Source organism: Xenopus laevis, chromosome 6S (assembly GCF_017654675.1).
Source record: "Xenopus laevis strain J_2021 chromosome 6S, Xenopus_laevis_v10.1, whole genome shotgun sequence".
Lineage (NCBI taxonomy): Eukaryota > Metazoa > Chordata > Amphibia > Anura > Pipidae > Xenopus > Xenopus laevis.
This window is the reverse complement of record NC_054382.1, coordinates 26,989,274-27,011,342: the sequence shown is the minus strand read 5'-3', so window position 1 is coordinate 27,011,342 and position 22,069 is coordinate 26,989,274. Positions and strand designations below refer to the sequence as shown.

The 22,069-nt window shown below is 36.8% G+C and overlaps 1 protein-coding gene across 3 annotated transcripts; it reads right to left on the bottom strand.

Moving 5' to 3' along the window:
* Positions 1-711: 711 nt before the first annotated feature.
* LOC108719910 (succinate dehydrogenase assembly factor 3, mitochondrial) lies at positions 712-20,461 on the bottom strand. Of its 3 annotated transcripts, none has more exons than XM_018269195.2 (3): positions 20,102-20,235; positions 19,201-19,393; positions 712-1,619 (listed from the first exon to the last, which is right to left on the bottom strand). In XM_018269195.2, exons 1-3 carry the CDS (start codon positions 20,218-20,220, stop codon positions 1,422-1,424), a joined length of 510 nt encoding a protein of 169 aa, XP_018124684.1. In that variant the 5' UTR covers positions 20,221-20,235; the 3' UTR covers positions 712-1,421. The 3 variants fall into 3 exon arrangements, with proteins under 3 accessions (XP_018124684.1, XP_018124686.1, XP_018124685.1); XM_018269197.2 differs by lacking the exon at positions 20,102-20,235 and adding an exon at positions 19,768-19,791 and having other exon boundaries at positions 715-1,619; XM_018269196.2 differs by lacking the exon at positions 20,102-20,235 and adding an exon at positions 20,306-20,461 and having other exon boundaries at positions 717-1,619.
* Between the last annotated feature and the right edge of the window lie 1,608 nt (positions 20,462-22,069).

Here is a 22,069-nt window from a genome sequence, read left to right as displayed (position 1 = left end):
CCAGGTTGCGGATAAGGTACTTGCGGTTCGGGTAGTGGGTCCAAGCGGGTAAGAATGCAGGTTACGGGTCGGGTTGCGGATTGCAGGTTGCAGTACGGGTCGGGTACAGGTTCCATAAAATGGACCTGCACAGGACTCTAATGTAGACTGTTATTCTGAGACAATTTGCCATTGGTTTTCATTTTTTATTATTTGTGGCTTTTGAGTAATTTAGGTTTTTATTCAGCAACTCTCCAGTTTGCAGTTTTGGCAATCTGGTTGCTAGGGTTCAAATAACACTAGCAATCATGCACTGATTTGAATGTGACACCTGAAATAGAAAGATCAATAATAAAAAGCAATAACAATAAGGGGGTTTTTTTATTGAAATGCAAAAAAGTTCTGGAAACTAATCGACCAAACCCACACTGGCTTTTCCCCCTATTTATCAATACATTTTTCCAAAAATTTCTTGTGCGGGGAAAAAACTCAATAAAACTGTGAAAAAATCTGATACAATTTTTTTGGATTTGTTGCCTAAAACTTTTGGATTTGACAGCCAAAAAAATCTTCGGACTATTGCATGAAACCCAGCGCAGAGCAGGATATCAACGGGACATCTGCCATTGATTTCTACATGAACTCGGCAGGTCTAAATGTCTAGCCTTAAAGAATTTATTTTTTTTTTAGATGGAGCCAGTGACCCCCATTTGAAAGGTGGAACAAAGGCAAGTTATTCAAAAATTATAAAAAATAAATAATGAAGGTCAATTGAAACGTTGCTTAGAATTGGTCATTCTATAACATATTAAAAGTTAACTTGAGGGTGTACCATCGCTTTAAGTTTTACTGTATGTATTTTGGTTGCATGTTCAAAAACAACACAGATTGTTCTATATAGAAATAAATCCATCAAGCCATTATCAATAATCCAGTGGAAGGCTTATCCCTTCTGGAACATGAGAGCATATGTAAAGTAAGAAATACTTTAGGGCCAGAATACTGAACCAAAACCGAATCTCTGGCTTGGAACCTCATTTATTGTCCCAGAAAGAGTAAAAATTTAAGATGCTTTGGCTCTACCCAGTTGGAAGACTATCCCTAGAAATTACAATAGTAAATCTTAAAAACATTTAAGGATTTGTTACAGTATGAATGCCTATTAAACTCACCAGCTTGTTTGGGTATCCTAATACATGGACAGTGGTCTTGTGCCACTACAACATAAATAGAGGCGCACAAGTTAGATGTCCTAATGGCAACAGTATACTGTAGAATCTTATATGCACATTGTTATTTAAAGAGAATTTTTTTTTTTAGAAGCAATTTATTGTTATTTTATACAAACTGTATTATACATACAACATTGCTTCATGTACACTGGATGTAAGGATACATAGGAAAGTGGCAAAAACCCTGTCTCTTCATATAGCATTTTGGGATCACTTCTGCCCATCTTCAATAATATCAAACTGATGTTTATGTTTCTTAGTTTCTTGCATGAGTTCATATAACTGTCCGATCTGTTCCCCACGAAAGGAATCCAGTGTTTCTTGTGATATTGAAGCCCCAAAGACCCCTTTGCCTCCCCGAGAGTGTAGTGTCTCATTAGTTTGTTTCCATAACAATGTGGCATAGGCCTGTGATAGAAAGAAAACATAGAATAACATGTATACGTTCCTGATCAGTGGTTTCTAAAGCCTCCAAATAGTTCATGTTATCAGTATTTCAACACAGTGTTTCAGTCAAAAGAAAAAACAGCTAGGCTTTGCCAAAATGGGAATCCAACTCAAAAATTCGAATTAACAATTCAAACCTTGATGAATCTGCCTATAAATGTATTTATTTTTAAAGCAAATGAAAAATCCTATAAATGAATGGGAGCATTGCTACTGCTGATAGTGGGGTTGTTATATGCTCTTGCAATATTTCTCTTCTTGCACAATGGAAAGGATTTATATATCATAAAAAAAAGCTTTAATTTGTCACAGATCGCACAGTGCCAGTGCTAGAAAGGACAGAGATCCAGTTCTCAGTAAACCCTTGTAGGCATGACATAGGTTACAAAGCGACCATCCATCAAAGTTATCTAACAAGACTTTCAGAGTTTCATTCTGACAATGTGACACAAAATATAAAATAAACTTGTTTTAAAACTGTATGTGTTAATGAGTCCAGAGAATGAGAATCAGAAAGAGCTGAATAGGTCTTTATTTACATTTTTATTTAAAAAGGGTTTTTAGGAGTTGTAACATTTGATAATTGAGTCTCGTTTTTCAAGATTGAATTATATTTGAATTATAGTTGATTTCATCTGTTGAATTCTTATAGAAATGAAGAATAAAGAAGCTGCCTTCAAGGATAGAAAAGGGTGCAATAAAGGAAAAACAGCAGACCTGGAGTTCTGCCACAAATGCATTCAGTTCTTCTGCCATTTAACATGTTGTTTCCTAGGCAACAAGGCAGTTGACCATGTTACATTGCTTAGTCAAACATTACTTGAGTAAGAAAACCTGTCTTTATAACATCTTACACTACATTAATTTTATATAAGCAGGCCATACATGTACTAATAACTTTGTACACGTATGGTGGACCACCCACCCACCCTGACCAATATCTATGTACTTTAAATATTGGCCAGTGTATGTTGCATCAGGAGATGAGGAAGTGAAGCCACAGCTCCTCTTCACGTTATGCTGTACCCAACTGAAAACCATAGAAAGGCCTCTCTCTCAATTAGACCTTCCTGTTGTACCCAAACAAAAGACACCACAGAAAGGCACCTCAAAATAGTTCTCCATTCGGCCTGTATGGGCATTCCCTAGTGACACCTCCAGTTATCCAATTCAGTTTGGAGAAAACGGAGTTCTCAAGTAATTTAGCAGCCCAAATAATTTTCTATTTGGAGCCAACTTATTTGCGGTCTCCTGTTATCCTGCGTCCTCCATGGGTTTTCTTATAATACCAAACATATTCCCTAGATAATATGTGTTCTACCTTTGACCCAAAATTGGGTCCCCATCCATTTAAGCGTGGGCTACCCCTTTTTGTAATACAGAAAATTATTTAAAACTCCCAGCATTCCTCATTAGTCTTTGCCTACTAAACAATGGTAGGTTTCATAGATCAACAACTTCTGCTCAGCAACAATAATACCAAAAAGAATGTTTCTTCACAATAACTTTTCTTATTTTCCTCTTTAACTTCAGTATTTAGTTTCTGATGCACAGAGCAAAGTCTCAGTGGAGAGTCTGCCGTGGAAGTTATAGAAAACAATCAAATTCTTTTCCCTGGCAATAGCATAAACATTTCCATTTACTCACTTTACCCAAGGCACCGATGCATCATAACAAAGGCACAGTCTAAGTGTGTGATATGTAATAAAAGTGCCATGCAGACGGTTGTGCCCATCTGTTTGAACGAGGGAGGTGCTGCAAAAATCTTTTGCATATTTAATATGAAGCTGCAGTTTGCCAAAACCATGTTTGTTCTTGTTACTTGTATTTACCAGTATTTATGTGTGATTGGGAGGGAGTGGTGCATTTGGCCATTGTTCATATTCCAGTGCTATAATATTCAGCAGGGGCACTTGCTGCTCAAAGACAGTGAAATTCCCTCCAGGAATGAAATACAATTTAAATAATTTACAACCACTGTTAATTGCAGCACTAATTATCCTCCTATTGTAAGTCCACTTAGACTCTATGGGACAGGAACCCTCTTCCTCTTGTGTCAACTCTCAGCAATTAATCTTGAATCTTGGCTCCCTGTTTGGAGCACAGTACTTATCCATCTGTAATTTATGGTCCAGAATTCATTGTTTTCCTATTCCTTAACACTGTACATCGAACATTTTTATGCATTCTCTTAATTTTAAAGTAATTGAACTGTTTAACTTAAACATATGCATACTGGTGTCCTTGGTGGCCAAGAAGCAATCTGTTCTCAGTTATGCTACTGAATAATTAATCTCATTACTAGAGCAACACCCTCTTGGACAATTCTAACGTCTCCTTGTTGGCGCCCTGTCACGCTAATGGCACACAATTTAATATGTGATCCAGGGGCCAGCTTGAAACCCATGGTTTGCCCATAGGTAAAGTGGGGATAGGGTGAGCAAATCTCCTCTTCTTCAGGGAGACAATCTCCCCGAACTGCCTTCCACCAGGCAGTTCGGGGAGATTGACGCCCTGAAGAAGAGGAGATTTGTCGCTGGGGCGACTAATCTCCCCGATCTGCTCGTGTGGCCAGACCCTAAAGGTAGCCATACATCGGCAGATTTAAGCAGCTTATCTGTCTGTGGATCGGGCCTTCCAATGGGCATCCCCGACTGATAATTGGCCAAAAAACAGCCAGATATCAGGTTTGATTTTCCCCTGCGATTGAAGGCCACATCGGCTAGTTGATGCGGTCCTAGTCCTGTTGGTACTATTCCCATCACTGTAATCCAATCTCTTAGCCCTAGAGTGTATGGGGCAGGGTCATGATGTAAAATAGTAGAACTATAAAATAAGTTTGAAGTTGATAGAAACAGGTTTCCCCAATTCATTGTATTACTTTTAAGATAGTTCAGACCTTAACATATACTTTAAGATCTGAAAAATAACTGGACAAAATTACTGATTTCCTGAGATATAGGAGGTTATTTATTAAAGGTCGAACTTTGAATGTATGTGACTTTTTTTTTACTCTAATAAATTTGAATGTACTCACAACTCGAATGGAAGGTTAATTATGAAAAAACTAGAATGTTTAATATTCAATCTAATAGTCCTGACCTGAAAATTCAAATCAAATTTGAATCGAGTTTTCCTCCGGAAAAAAAAAACTCGAATGTAAGCAAGGCAATTAACATATTCAAATGGTTCAAATGACCTCTGCCAATGACTTGTAAATGAACTTGGCAGGTTTTAGGTGGAGAACATTCGAATTAGAACTGTTTCCATGGTCGAGGTGCGGTAAATCTCACATTCCAATTTACATTCGAGTTGGTGCTTTTAAATTAGAATTTGTGAGTGTAAAAATTGAAAATTTTAATTTACTATCTGCACCCTAATAATTGGTAACTCCCTTTGGAAAGGATAGCTGAAATTAAGCTCTTCTTATAGTTTTCCCAGGTCTAACAAATGTCTTCCCAACTGAAGTTTTCACATATTGCCACGGGTGGTCAATAGGATTTACATCTGGTCTCACTGATGGCCACTTCAGAACAGTCTAGGAATCTGGCTCTAACCATTCCTGGATGTATCTAATATAAGTAATTCTAAGTCATTCATAGTCATTCCTGGATACTTTTTAAGGTGTGCTTTTGGTCCCCTATGATCAGTGACGGAACCACCTTTCTAATACTGGGTTTAATGTTGTATAATGTCATGCTCAGACTCAAGGAACCCAGTTCCAGGGGCAGCAAAGCAACCCCAAAACGTCAGTGAACCTCCTCCATGTTCACTGTAGGAGTTATGTTCTTACACAAATATATGTTGTGCTTTACTAAAATACTCTAAATTTCATCTGTCCACAGGAAATTCTTATAGAAGGAATTTGTCTGGTTTATGTGTGTTTTGTCAATTTCCACTCAGGCTTCCTTATGTTTTTCTGGCAGCAGTAGGGTTACCCTGTGTCTTCCGCCATAGGACCCCTTTCACTGAGCTGTCCGAAGGTCAGCTTGAACCTGTCTGGAAATTGAACAATTCTTTTCTGCAAGCCCCCTATAAATATCCCCCTATATATAGACTAAGAGGCCTATTTATCAAAATTCTAATTTTAGCATTTTTTTCTACTTTGAATAAATTCACAAAAAAAACCTAGAATGTTTGCTTTATTTATGAAAATGGCATGAAAATTCAAAATAAAAGGCATGCCAGGACACGGATTCAATGCCCGAAAATAGGTCCTACTATATAGGGTTCCTGGGTGTTCCTGATCATCTATTTTGACTGTTTCCTGGACTTTGACGCTTTGATTTGTTCCTGATCACCGCTTGCTTCTGAACCCTTATCTGTATATGACTATGAGACTTCTTTATCCCTCTACTATCATGAATTTTAGCACTTCCTCCTTAGTCTGGCACTTTCCTGATTCTAGAGCCGTTAGGCCCTGACACTCGCCAGCTTTTAGATTACGATTTTTTTTATATTCAAGTTTTTTTTGCTTAATGAATACCACACATTCAAGTTTTTGAAAATATAATTTTTGCACAAAAATTCAAATTCAACCTTGATAAACCAACCCCTAAAGGTATGGAGATCTAAATTATGGAATGACCCCTTATCTGGAAAAGCCCAGGTCCCTCGCATTCTTCATAACAGGTGCCTTACCTGTATTGCTAGCCATACTGGCTTTTGAACCTATACCAGTTTCAACTATAGAACTGATGCCATTTTGTGACTTGATGATATAAAGTGGCTAAATGAATCACTTCAGATTTTTAACAAATACTGCTTATTTCCCCGAACCTTCAACCTTTATAAATATTTTTATGGAGATGTAGTTCTAAAAACCATACGAGCAATGCCAGAATGTGTCATTAGAACTGAGAGAATATTGTTTATTGTGTATAGAAATGTAGAACTCAACTTTCATTCAACTTAGAAACATAATTATAACTGACATGTATCTGTTTTTTAGACAATTTTAGCAAATACTACATATCAAGCTATGTTCAGTATAACTAAATCTCATTCTCTTTCGTTCTCTTTCAGACACTGATATTTTACCCTGCGGCAGACAATTATGTCTCCTGTTGATCAGGCCCCTGCTATTTGCAAACAAATCCCATATGAAAAGCAACAGAGATGCTCACACATATAATCTGTCATTCAATACTTCCGGCTGTCACTCTGTGCAAGCATTATAAGTCACACAAAGGGCATCAGCTGAAGAGGAGGTAGGCTCAATTCAACAGTTTTCTGTTATAATAAATAAAACGTTTTATGAAGTCCCAGAGGATTGTTAAAGTTTTTGAAACCATGTCAAATCCTAGTGAGACTTGATAGAGTTCTGATCATGATAGCTGAGATCTATATATTTTAAGAGAAGGAAAGATCTAAGATGAAGTAGATTTTAATTCCACTTCAATATATTGGTCTCCACATTGCCAGCTCCCCCTCATGAAATGTATTTTCTTCTAATTTAGGGTCATTTACTAAAGTATGTGTGACCCTTACATGACTTACAAACCAGGACCATCAAAAAAAAACAAAACTATTGTTTGGTCATGAAGAGAGGAGACATAGAATGCAATCATGGAATTATTGAGTTGGCTATATGACTTAAAAACACAATTTTAAGCTTAAAGAATGTCTTGTGGGCTGGACAACAAAAGATTAACATTAGCCATAGGGATAAATTATGGATATGACCATCCTATTGCTGACTAAAATTTGCAGCATGATCTAAATCCTTCTCTTGGACTCGGTTGCATTTAAGATATTCCCTTGTTAATACCAGATCATTGGTTTCTCATAACTTTAAAGGAATTGTTCAGTGTAAAAATAAAAACTGGGTACATAGATAGGCTGTGCAAAATAAAAAATGTTTCTAGTATAGTTAGTTAGCCAAAAATGTAATGTATAAAGGCTGGAGTGATTTTATGTATAACAAGTCAGTCAGAGCACTACTTCCTGCTTTTCAGCTCTCTTGGTTTACACAGACTGGTTACCCTGGTTACCAGACAGTAACCAATCAGAGACTTGAGGGGGGCCACATGAGTCATTTCTGTTGCTTTTGAATCTGAGCTGAATGCTGAGGATCAATTACAAACTCACTGAACAGAAATGTACCATGTGGCCCCCCTTCAAGTCGCTGACTAACTCAGAGTTAGAGAGCTGAAAAGCAGGAAGTTGGATTCTGGCTGTTTTATTAGACATCTGTTCACTCCAGCCTTTATACATTACATTTTTTCCTAACTAACTATATTAGAAACATTTTTTATTTTGCACAGCCTATCTATTTACCCAGTTTTTATTTTCACACTGAACTATTCCTTTAAGCAACAAGATAATGATCTGACTAGCTGGACTGAATTAGGCAATAAGACCAATTCATACCCAATATAGTATGGATACCTCCTTTTGTAATAAAAAGAACAATGTTTGAACAGGTGCAGTAACTCATAGCAACCAATTAAATGTTTGCTTTTAAACACAAGACCAGCAAATGCCACCTGCAGATTGGATGCTAAAGTATAAACTAGACCTGTAGCAAACTTTGCAACTTTTATGACATAACCCCAGTTATACCTCACCTTTAACACCTAACTTTAACAGCAATTGACTAATGCCACCCATAATTAGAACCTAGCAATACATAGGGGGTTATATATTAACCTCCGAATACCCGATTTTCCGGACCTTAAAAAAATCAGAATTTTTCTGGATTTATTAAAGTTCGATGGCATAAAAACTCGAGAATTCGAAAACCCGGCATCTCAAAGCTCTTGGGTCCTGTATTAGTCAATGAGGAAGGTCTCTGTGTCTGCGCTGCTGTCTGTACCGATATCCGATGATTTCGGGAATTTTGGGCTTAGAAATACTGAGATAATTTCGGAGCTTGATAAATAACCCCCACTGTGTAGATGTCTTATTGACTTAGAAAAACAAAATTATGGATATTATTGGTCTCATGCAGAGAATACTAAAATACTCCAGGATGCTGCTGGTTGCTAAACATGCTTCTTCAATAGGGTCTTGTTTTAAAGGTGAAAGTAAAGTTAATGGGAAAATACACCGCTCCCTAGCTTTTTGCACCCCTTGGCGTGAATTTATGAATGACACGCAAGCTAGGAGTTATTCCAGTGGTCACCCACCTACCTCCCATTCTCTATGTAGCACCAGTGTAGCCGCCACTCTCTGTGCTTTTATTTTAAAGCTACTATGAAATGCAGAGGATGCCATAATTTAAAGGGTCCCCAGTGCAAAATAAGGGTGTTCCTACTATTAAAACAGCATAACGATTTCACATCTTCAAACACACAACAGGGTCTTATAACATATTAATGGTCATTTGCACTCTTTCTCACAGGAGCTACATATTCTTTTGCAGGCTTTCCGTAATTGTGCAACAATTTCTTGCTTGATAGAATATTAATCAAATACACAGGGGTTGAACTCTTTAGTGTCAGTAGTTGAAGGCATGCTGTTCTCTTCTAATTGCTTTAATTGCAGCTAGGATGATCACTTTAACTCTCTATTGATTTTCTCCCTGTATGCTTTTGGCATTAACCTTTAAAATATGCTCAGTTTGCAACTGCCACTTCTTGTTATTTTGTTTTCCTTTCCTATCTGAGTTGCTTTATTTTCTCTGACATTATTGAAAGTGTGGGAGAGGAAGGTGAGTATTGTAGGATGTAATATATATGACTGACGCTAATAGGCAGACGTATCACCTGCAGTGCCTCTGACTGTGTTGTTCTGAATAAAGGCATCCGCATAGAGATAGGTAAATAAGACAATGAGCCAGGAGCTGTCACAAAAGGTTAAAAACCACGCAGTGATGTCATGTTGACATAATAATGATTCATGTGAACCTTGCTCCAATTAATGATGTCAGAGCTTTTAAATGATCGAGCACTTCCTACAGCAGGAGCAGCAGCATCTGATGTGGGTAATCTCTAAAGAAATTGTTTAATGATTATAAACCGGGTGGTGATCAACTTTTGCCCCAGGATAAATATTAAAGAGGGTAAATAGCCAATATACAGTAATTGAACACTTAACTTTAACACTAATCTTACACTTTAATTGTTATTAATAGAAAGTGTTAAATAATAAAATGGGATGTTTACTGTACAATCCGTTGCTCTTTGGCTTTCGTGATCACACTGGGATTCCATTAACTGTCCCCTAACCTGCCAACTAACAACGCAATGTTAAAGGTAAGGCAGACCCATCGTGCACTCCTGCAGAGCTAGGATCTATTTCACGCTGAATGTGACTCTGCAGTGAGACTGAGTTACCTTTTATCTGTAATGTGCCTCAGTTTGTGACAGCAATCTCATGTCTGGGATGTCTACCACAGAACTACAGGGGCTTTTAGGAGAAAGTCGAAAGAAAACTGTTACTGTTCACAGTTCAACACAGGTGAAAAATACAAGTTATATGTTTAAAATGTAGGAAATGCTGTTCAGAAATGGTAATAAGCTGCAGGATATTAGGTTTAGGTAATGAATATGTAAATATGAGGTAACTGAAATTCCATTGCATAGTGCTTCTACGCAGAGGGGCAGTGAAATGGTTAGTGGTGGGGATTTAACCAATTGCAATGATTTTATTAAATATTCACACCCTGCATGAATTTGGGATATTTGGTACCTGCCATTTAAGTGTTTATAATGGATACCCCTTATGCTGTCATTTTTTTCCCCCAAAAATATAGTAAAAGCTACGTTTGAATTTAATGATAACTTTTTTGTTTACGAGGCCCAATAAAGTTTTCAGCTTAAAGGAAAACTATACCCCCAAAATGAATTCTTAAGCAACAGTTTATATCATATTAAGTGGCATATTAAAGAATCTTACCAAACTGGAATACATATTTAAGTAAACATTGCCCTTTTACATCTCTTGCCTTGAACCCCTATTTCGTGATGGTCTGTGTGCTGCCTCAGAGATCACCTGACCAGAAATACTGCAGCTCTAACTGTAACAGGAAGAAGTGTGGAAGCAAAAGACAAAACTCTGTATGTTAATTGGCTCATGTGACCTAAGAAGTATAGTTTGTTTGATTTGTTTGTGTGCACCGTGAATCGTACGATCCCAGGGGGCAGCCCTTATATTTTTAAAATAGCAATTTTCTATTTATGATTACCCAATGGCACATACTACTATAAAAGTATATTATTATGAAAATGGTTTGTTTACATGAAACAGGGTTTTACGTTTGAGCTGTTTTATGCAATATCTTTTTATAGAGACCTACATTGTTTGGGGGGTATAGTTTTCCTTTACTCTGTCCTTAATTTAGCACTGTCGGGAATAAAATATATTTACTGCAACCTAAAACTACTACTGACTATTAACACAATGTACCAAAAGAATCACTGAATAAAACTACCTGCTGTCTGATTTAGCCATATTAATCAAAAAAGACAAATAATGACTACAATGCATATTCTAGATAGCACTTTACCAGTGCTTTGTAAAGGGGAAGTATAATCCTCTCCTCCCATGAATCTATACCTCTTATAAAGAAGGGCAATATGTTGTTGGCCTTCCTGCTGCTGACAGGCATTGCTATTCCCAGCTTTTTTTTCATCCACAAGTACCCCATGTTCTTCTTCATCCTGGATTTCCCTAGTCCAGTCTAAACTAGCACAAGTAAATGATATATGGGAGATAAAATGCTGTAAATGGAAATTTTTAAGGCAATGTTCATGAATGTCAATAAAAAAAAATAAGAAAGCTTTGCTGTTTGGTTAGAAAGACACATTACATAGTTTCATAGTTAAGTTGGGTTGAAAAATGAGTTCATCAAGATCAACAACTCCAAATGAAACCCAGTGCCTATATATACGCACACTCATACTGACCCTTCATACACTCACATAAACTATATACCAATATCTATATTAATTGCCCATTTTGGATTTGTCTGAATGTGTACTTTCCAAAAATATATGGTTTTCTAGGGTTAACTTGTTTTTGTGGCTTTACAACAAATAACAGTAAATGTGTTGATTTTGCATGTCAACATATATGCACAGTTTTGATTTGGGGGTCTCTGCATTCCATATTCTTGGACAAGCCTATGCATACTAGGCATCAAACTGTTCCAAAGAGCCCTATTATTATCCTTTTATGATGTTTTATCTTTGACATGTGGTCAATAAAATACTGAAAAGTGGAAGCTTGAGCAGATTTTTAAGAATTTTCTGAAATATTTATAAAAAAAATTAAATTTAACAAAGCTTTGCAGTTTGGTCTTTTAGCATAAAAACATATATTTTCTCATTTTGGCTTTGTCATAATTTGTAATTTCCAAAAATATATGCTTTCCTGGTGTAGACCTTCTTTTTGTGAAATTATTGGCCTTGCAATAAAAACCTGATGCTGATTTTTGGAGTGGTGCTTTAAAAAATAGGTATTGTACAGATGGTATTGGCACTTTCAGGAGACATTATTTTTTTTTTAAATCAGCTGCATCTTCAAACTTATTAAAATTACATTTAAATATGTTTCTGATATGTTCCTATATTATGAAAAATATAACATTTTTAAATTTAGGCATTTAGAGCCATATAGCTTATTATAGAAGTGTAACACAAAAATGTTTTAATAAGCTTATTTAGCTTTTTAAAGCTTAGGATCAAAAAAAATATAATGTCAACTGAAATCTGAAAGCATTTTCTTTTTTTTTTCTTACTGGCCTTAAAAGAAACTTCCAAAAAAAAGAAACATCTTTAAGAACATCCCTGAGTTGGTCTGTCTCATCATATAAACAAGCCTTGTGTGAACACAAGAGACAATTATAATGAATTGCAGGCTTTAGAAAGATTCCAGGATTTGTTGCAGCATAAGCTAAATACAAAGATGTTTTAAAAAGGAATTGTATTGGAGTTGACTTCTCACTTTTAAGACATGGGTACACAGTACAAAACACATTTCTTATTTGCTAGGAAAGTCATTGTGGCTCGGTTACCAGTAGACCAAAAGTTTATCTATCATACTCTTTATAATGAATACATGTTAATTCCATTTGCACATCTACCTGCAAATTGATAATGGCTAAGCAGGAATAACAAACTTTGGTTGGGTAATGTTATGAAATCTCATGTAGCAGATTGCTGTTTGAAATTGCTGCCTGCTCAATTCCCCCAGCAACCAGGCAGCAGTTTGGATATCAGAATGGAAGATGAGTAGTATATGGCTGAACAGAAATATAGGCAATACAGAATTAGGATAAACAGCTCAGAGTCAGTCAGTGACACCAACAACCAGTCAACTTTTTTAGTTGCAGGCCAGAAAGCAGGAATTAGGAAAGTTAATATTTTAAAATCATAACAAATGTAAATGAAGACCTACTGAAGGACTGCATATAGCATACTAAAAGTTAATTTACATCTCATGTCAATCTTGTTTTTTTATATACGTGTATGTCATAGTTTCCAGCCTGGCCTGGGCTGCCTAAATGAATCATATAAGATTCTGTTTGCGACTGGCCAAAGTCAAGTATCTTCCAAAAGCACTGGCCTACTATGTGAGTTGCCAAATTTGGTGTAGGCATGACGCTTTCTGGATGGGTAAATATTATTTGTAATTATAATGGCAGTATTTCAGAGCCAAGCATGCATTAAGCAGTATAATATGCCAGCATTAGTGAGCCATGAAAGAGTAACCAGCATCCTGAAATCCTTACAAAGGAGCCCGATTAACACAATGGGTCTTTTTTTTTCGTATTATGATAAATTCTAGTTGGTTTTCATCAAACCACCTTTCAGCAGTTTGTACTGCAATGCAATGTTTCCTGCCACTATACTTATTTTCAAATTCCTCAGAAGATAATTACAGTCCCATTAAGCTTCAGGCAAGTAGACCTCTTTGGTCAAAGAATGTCTGTGATGTACCTCTAAAAAGGAAGCTCACAAAGCCTTGTTTTAAATGTGCATATGTTCAAGGTAGATTTATGCACTACAAGAAGCTCTCCACCACTTCCCAACCTGTTGTTTATCATTAAATACTGCAAGCCAGATCAGAGTGCTACTGGAAAGAATAACAGTTACTCGTACTTTGTTTTAAGTGACATCCCCAATGTGGGGAAGAGAATTCTGCCAAAATAATTCTTGGAACGCTAAAGTTAGTTTAGTGCCAGTACTGTACCCCCATTTGGTAAATTTCTGTCAAACAGAATGTAGGATCCTGACCAGGTAATTAAACTCTGATGGGATTATGACAAACAGAATGTAGGATCCTGACAAGGTAATTAAACTCTGATGGGATTATGACTGACAGGCTAGGAGAGAAATCTGGAATAACACATGGAAAACTAATTCGCTTGATTATCAAAAAATGTTATAACTTGTGGGCAGCCACCTTTTGGGAAATGTTCTACTCTTACCAGTCCTTATTTGAAAGAAGGTCCATACATGGGGCTGGGACCTTCATTCAGAGATTTTACTAGGAGGCCATATACTTGCAAGCCTTTTAATTAGAAGCATCAACTCTGTGTACTGCTGGGAGACAGTGACTTTTGGTTTGTGAACACCAAAGTTATGTTTAGGATGACTTTAGGGTTGCACAATATATCGACTGGTACACTGATGTGACAGTTCCCATAGGAAATCATTATTTCCCTGATAGTAGTAGGTGCCCACTCCTGAATTCCACTCTTTCACTAATGGAATACCATAGCAAACTGCATGTGATAAACACATTTGGGGGCAGATTTATGAAGGGTCGAATTGGAAATTTTTATGGTCAAAACTGTCAAATTTGACTAGGGAGTTATTCAAATTCAATTCAAGTTTTAAAAAAAAATCTTAATTTGAATTTCAAGATTCATCATACTCTGGCCGTTTAAGAACTCGGATTTGACTATTTTACCACCTAAAACCTGTTACAATGCCGTTTAAGTCAATGGGAGATGTCCAGGAATCAGTTTGGAGTTGTTTGCAGCCTTCCTGACATTCTAGTTTTTTTTCAGAGAAAAAACTCGAATTGAGTTTTTTAAATTCAAATGTAATTTGATTCGAGTTTACGGGTCAATATAATTTATTTTAAATGATTGGTCGAATTTCGAATTTATGGGATTTTTTAAAAACTCACATTAATTCGAAATTCAAAATTATCAAAGGCCGAAGTTAAAAAAACTTCGAACTTCGAATTAAAAAAGACCAATCGAATGGTGGTTGAAGTTTTTTGAGGTCGAAGTGGGCCTACTTCGAATCGTACGATTCGAAGTAGTGCTACTTCGATTCAAAGTTTTTTTTAACTTCGACCTTTCGATCTCCCAAATTCCCCCATTTGCCTCCATACAGGTTCTAGGAGGTCCCCCATAGGCTTAAAAAGCACTTCAGCAGCTTTTAGGTGGCGAATGGTCAAAGTTTTGAAGAGACAGTACTTCAAAAAAATTCGACCTTCGAATTTCGCTGTTTTTTCAAATTCAAATCGAAGTTGGACTATTCCCTAGTCGAAGTACCCAAAAATTATTTCGAAATTCAAAGTTTTTTACTTCGAAAATTCACTTCGACCCTTGATCTGCGCCATAATGTAATCTGCCCCCATAATGTAATGTCCTAACAATGCTGAGAGGCACAGCTGAAATGGAAAAGTCAAGAAAGGGCTCAAATAAATACCTACTGGAACTGAACTAACCTTCAAGGTTAAGCAAGACTTGATATGTTCCTGTTGCACCTCTACTTTCTTAAGTGGCAGCCATTGAGATATGTCTTGGTTACTCTTACTTCCTCGTTATTAGATTCCAGCATTGCAACTGCCAGCAGCCCCCTGGCCTATAGAGTTGTAGCTTAGCTTCTGATTGGGCATAGTTGCCCAGCAGATGAAAGTGACAGGTTGCCTATCCCAGAATAAAGTCCATTTCTACATTACATCAGTTGGCTTATGCTTTGAAGAAATGTGACTTTCCTATTTGAATTACACAGAATGCAATTCAAATTGTATAAATATAAAGAATTATTATGCAATAAACCATTTTGTTGCTAAAGGAGATGCGCTCAGTGTACCACTGTCATTTGTCCATACCCACTTCTCAGCTTGTTGTGCCTTATTTAGCCATGTGTCTGACGTGGATGAGCAAGTCCTGTCCCGCGGAGAATAATGGCACTCACAGCTGTCAAATCTAGATCTTTGAAGTCTCTAGGGAGCGCATCCTTATCCAGCTCAATCTGACAGAGGGACAGGCAACAGAAGCATTTGCTATTCTGGATAGCAACTGGCAGGGAGTACATACAGAGATACTTCAATTTAATAAGCGAGAAGGAAACTTCTGCTCATAAACCTGCTCTGTTATCTAAGGGTTTATACATGACATGTGTCGGTGGTAACACTTGCCATCCCATTAGGGTGACTAACACATGCAGATCTACAGTCTGTATTTTTTTCACTGTACTGCCTGCATTACTGGAATTCAGATTATGAACCTATATTGTACATACACACATACAGAATGCACCAAATGCCCTTGTTTCTGGTTTGTTTTGGGTGCTGCCATAGCAAACAGAGCAACATTTATTTTAGAGACATTTATTTTAGAGGTACAACCTTTTACATACACTGTATGTAAAGATCAGCATTTAGTATTTCTATTGCATATTGAACAACTAATATGACTGTAAGTGACAATGTAAGGTGCTTGGCATATACACACAATTGCACCCTGTAGTCAGAAGTCTATATATCCAATGGCTGCTCTGAAACCAAGCACCAGCTGCCTATTTGATAAAGCTGTATGGTGAAATGCGTCAGGGCAGTTTGGCATTCAGGATTCGATAATTCTTATTCCCATTGATCTCAGTTTCTTAAAATATTCCTTCCCAAAATGATCCTTGGGTTTTGTGGATTTGTAGGGGTTTATTAGCCTCTTATACCGGAGTTAGATAAGGTCAAAACAGAGACTGCAGCTGTTTGGTTCCTGCCTTCTCTTTTACTATGTGGTATCCCAGGGCACTATTCAGCCAAAAAATAAAGATAGTATATTTTGGGATATCTCCACACCCTTTCTATTTTCAAATTTCCCACCTACTTTTAAAATCAAAGTGTTTTTTAACATAAACTAATGAAATATCAATCTAATTAATTAATGTATTATTTTTACTCAGCACAAGCACTTTATTTATCAGGCAGTGTCCTGAATTGTAATAAACATGGAGTGATTCTGTGTTGATAACTGGGAATGGAAAGTTTTTTGCCCAATTATTTTCTGAGCACTTTCCCGTATTATTTGAGAAATTATCTTTTAATTGGTTGATGAATTAAACACCTGATGTGTACCATGAATTGCCGTAATGAGTAACAAGTGGTTTTTATACAGAGTAATGCCAAAAAAAGAATTGTTCTTTCAATTTGGAGCTGGCTACTAAGGACCTGCATTGTTATTTATTTACAGAGAACAAGCTTCATGGTCAAGGACACAATCCTGAGTACTAATAAAAATTCATAAATCTGAAGGCATTAAAAAAGAGAGCATATAGACGCAATATGCAAAAGGACCCCTGTACTTTGCTGGTCACGTTTTAATTCAGAAATAATGATCAGTTTACTGAATTTTGGATTCCGAAGCTCCAATTTGGAAACACAGTTTAATACTGCCACCCAGTGGAAGTTTTTAATTATTCCAAGTTACAGTCTCCATAGACGCAAAGATATTTCGTTGGTGAATAATCAAATTCAGTGCAATCTGACAAATCCGTCAAATTATCGTGAAGTTAGTGGGAATCGAACGATCATGCATCTTACAATTTTTTGTCCGACATCTGTGCAATCTATCTGTTTGCAGGGCCAAGCAGGCAGCTACCCTCAGTTTTCCAGCCAATATCGCTTGAAATGGTCTTTTTAGTTGATGGACAAATCGTACATTTAAACGATCGTTTTGAGATAATTGTGGTCTCACGATAACGAAAAGATCTTTTAAAAATCTTTATATCTATGGCCAGCTTTAGACAGGTATTTGTCTTAAAAAGAGTGTCATTTGCACATTTTACATAACAAAATCACACGTGGAATGCTCAAAGAAAAAGTTGCTTGAGTTTTGTCAATATGGGCTTGAATTAAAACCCACTTTTTGTGAAATGTGAGAAAGTTGTGGCACATCATTTCTGATGTGCTACAATGGATGCAACCTGCTAGGGGAATCCTAAAATTACCACTAGGTCCAGTCAGGCAGTAATTTAAAGTTCCCTTGTGTCCATGGGTGCATTGGTCCTCTACACAATGGGTTCAAGTATCTTTGTGATTAAGATCAGTGCGATTTTGGGTCCATTCTAGCAAATTGCAAATGTTTTTGTTAAGGAGTCATAGAATCATATATTAAAAACAAGGGGAAAACTCATCCGATCAAAAGATCCTTCCTCAGGTGCTGGTATAAACCAAGTTTATACAAGCACCTGAGGAAAGATCTTTTGATCCAAAAAATGTTGTGCATTTCTAAATAAAAAGATTACTGAGCGATGAGAGTGGTTCTCCAGAGTGATACTATCTGCAATTTGTGAAAGTTTGGAAGGTCTGGCAGTACCTTACTCTGAAGGTGAACCTTTTACACCTGATAACCAAGGATCACATCATCCACACAGTGTGTATATTATTTGTGAAAATATTTTATATTATAATGGTATCAAAAGTGCACGTATTGTGTGAAATATTTGTGAACTGAAACATCCTGTACCCTAAGATGGTCAAACATCTGGAGTATAACAAATAGATCATAGTTAACAGATAGATCATAATAACGATTTAATGTGCCTGCTGTTATAATCTCCAAAATGCTAACCAAGTTTTACTGAAGAAGTGTTCAAGTGATCCCCAAGTGATCGCATTTACTTACCTGAAAATACTTCAGCAGCACTCCGATTATGGTGAAAAAAATTGGTACTTTATTCGTGCCTCAAGCTAAGCGACGTTTCGAGCTTTTCCAGCCCTTTATCAAGCTTGATAAAGGGCTGGAAAAGCTGAAAACGTCGCTTAGCTTGAGGCATGAATAAAGTACCAATTTTTTTCACCATAATCGGAGTGCTGCTGAAGTATTTTCTTGTACGTGAACCAGACCTGGGCAGACAGGGTCACAGACTGCACCCGATGCTGCAAAGAGCGGTGAGAGTGTGTGTGTGTAGCACTACTTTGTGTTTTTTCGCATTTACTTACCTGACACCACGTGCCGGTGCTCCAATCAGGAGAAAACTGCACAAGCCTGGCATTCTTCCAGCGAGCACCACAGAGCGATCGTCTTCTTACTTCACCTTCTTTCGAATTTCCTGGGAAGACACGTGCAGTAGAACGAAATAGCTGCCTTTTTTGTTAAAGTTCTGCTTTTCGCTCTAATGCACATGCGCAGCCGCGAGAAGAAAGAAGAAGACGATTGCTCCGTGGTGCTCGGTGGAAAATGCAGTTTTTTCCTGATAGGAGCACCATCTCAGGATAAGTAAATGCGGGTCACTTGGGGGTGCCTAATTTTTGGCACTCCCGAGTATAACAATACTTTCCTTCTCCTTTAACCAAAAGAAATAAAAGTTAACTTTAAAAGCTACAATTGCCCTTTAAGGCATTTGCCTACCTCCCACTCCTTCATAAATAATTTGGCCTCCTGTGGACTGGCATTTTTGTGTCTTCTAAACTCTTCCTTCACATACTGATCTCCCAAGGCTTTGAAGTGCAGAGGAAGCATGTGATGAAGAACTAAGATCTTCTTATAGAGGGACCTCACATTCTGCACATGAGACGGGAGACTGGCCATCTGGCAAGCCAAACTGTAGAGAAACAACAGCAAAGTAGAACATGAACATCACATATATACTAATCTTCAAATGAGGTTTACAATATTCAATTCTGATGCCTTCACGCTGCCATGCAGGGTTCACCTCTTAAGCTGGCCACAGACGCAAAGATCCGATCGTATGAATTAACGTACAATAGGACATTCCCATCTCCCGACCTGCCACTTACTATAAAGATCAAAGTCTTACCATTCAGAAGTAATAAGAACAGATCAGCAATGTTCTGCCCCTGACAGCAATCGTATGATAGTTATGTCCGACAAAGCTAGTGACAGTCTCCCACTGAAAATCGTACGATCGGCAATACACGCAGAGATATTATCAGCAGCCGACAGAAATTTTCTAACCTGTCCAAACGACCGACCCCCGCCGGACGAAAAATGTCGGGACTCTCCACACACAGTCCGAAAATCGTACGAATCCTCAATTTGTACGATCCGATCTTTGCGTCTATGGCCAGCTTTACAGATGGTTTGCATTAATATTAGTAATTATGTATTATACAGGTATACATAAATATAATTTTGGACATGATATAACAATTATAATTAATATTATTATTAACAGGACATCACAAAATTATAGAAAATAAATCACTGACAGTTTACTGCTAATTTATTACTGAGTAGTAGGATTTATAATTTAACACTACATGAGGTAACATACTGTTATGTAACATACATATCATGGCCAATGGTCAGTGTTATAGTACGTTCTGCTGCAGAAATAATAAGATCTAATTTTGGCACGTGTTTATTCCCCTGTGCAAGAGTCACACTATAAAACCAGATTAAAAGCATAAAACCAAAGAGCTTGCAGGGAAGTAGGTAAATGCGCGCAAAGAACCTATAAGCTCATTAAAAAGATATCATAAGGGTGACTTACATGACCTGCTCGAGTCAAATCGTAGAGGTTTGTACCTTTCCGGCCACTGTACAACAAGCTTTTCAGGAAAGCTCATGTGATTGGATAATGTTTGAAAGGAAACCAACTAGCTTCCATCTTAGCTATGGGCATTCCTCTGCCCGCTTTACTTCATTCGCAATGATTTGGTTGTATGTTGTTAGCGGACAGATTACGTTGAAATGTCTCCAGTAATTTTACGTCATGGTTTTTTTTTATTCTTAGCTCATTTGTTGTTTAATATCTGCGGGGAAGGCTGACATACTTCCGGTTAACCCGTAAAACTTCTTTGGCTGTCCGTAAATATTTCTGCCCCACTTCCTGTAACTCTATCTGGCCGTGCAGGACTTTTTTGTATTGTTTTCAGATGGTTTTTTTTTAGCAGTAGACAAACTTGTAAACCAGAAGGAGTGTTGTGTCTTGTGTACCATAATGACGAACACGTTCTCAAATGTACACCTTATTAAGTAAAGTATAGGTGGGTGGTGGAGGGAAAGTGTATGATACCACGGGGCGCCACTTTTTAATCTATAAAGAAGGATAAGAACAATAAACACACCCATTAAATGGAGTTATATGTAAAATTCATTCACCACACTTAAAATCACCCCAGGTGTGTCAGGTCTCTAAAAAGTCACTTATTTTAAGGTACTTTTAAGAGAGAGGATGCAGTGTAAGATTCGAGTTGATTTTTCACATTTTTATAAAATCACTAATCTTACCATAGATTTGCTGTTCAATAGTTTGACACAGAAAGACATATTTACCTTTTCTAAATTCGTCAGAAAGTTCCCAAAAATATTCTGAGGTTAACTTTCTGTAAGGGGCTTTTGTTATGAAAAAGACAAAGGCAGTTTGAGGACTAAAGTATCAGCCATGACTATTTGCATGCACTTTTTACAGTTTGGGATCCCTACATACCCCCTAATTGGCATAATCATATTTATATTTGATATCAAACTATTCAAAACATCTGTGGCATATATATATATATATATATATATATATATATATATATATATATATATATATATATATATATATATATATATTGAATAAAGTACCCCCTCTTGTCAGATATAAGGATATTATAAGTTATCGAGGAGTTTCATGACCTGACATCAGAACTCACCGTTTATAAGGATACAATTTACAAGATATTCATGGCTTTTGTGTATTATATATATATATATATATATATATATATATATATATATATATATATATATATATATATATATAATATGCTGTATCAATGAAAGGGATAACAAAGACGTAGTTGCTCTTTAGATAGAACACAGTCATGATCTGCCCCCAAAAGTCCTACCAAAAAAACTACTAATATTTTAAAAGCTATCTAGCTTTATATAAATAATGCAGACATTCAAACCTTATCAAAATCAGAGTTTTTTTTAAAGATATTGTTTATTTCAAGTGGATGGAGTTGCTGTTTTTGTATTTTAAGGCAGCTACTGAAAAACAATGTAACAGTGTTTATAAGATTCTCAAATTTAGCCCTTTTTTAAAGGAATGAGAGAGCTTTACAGTGTGGATGCCAGGTCATTCATGCTGTATAAAACCACAGATCTTTATCTTGACTTAAAAAGTAGCCTTACACCCCCCCCCCAAATGAAATTAAGTGAAAATGCTTAACATGCAATCCATCTACCCTATTTATTTGTATGGCCACTTTGTTTTGTACTATTTGTTTGGGCTGCCCACTTGAAAGACTGGATCAACAGAAAT

What these genes read in the sequence shown, in the direction of transcription:
- LOC108719910 (XM_018269195.2), bottom strand. Translation starts at nt 20,220, where the DNA reads ATGCTTTTAATCTGGTTTTATAGTGTGACTCTTGCACAGGGGAATAAA. An exon ending in CTGACCATTGGCCATGATAT is followed by an intron (nt 19,394 to 20,101) that starts GTATGTTACATA and finishes GTTTCTCTACAG; the next exon opens with TTTGGCTTGCCAGATGGCCA. An exon ending in TATTTATGAAGGAGTGGGAG is followed by an intron (nt 1,620 to 19,200) that starts GTAGGCAAATGC and finishes TTTCTATCACAG; the next exon opens with GCCTATGCCACATTGTTATG.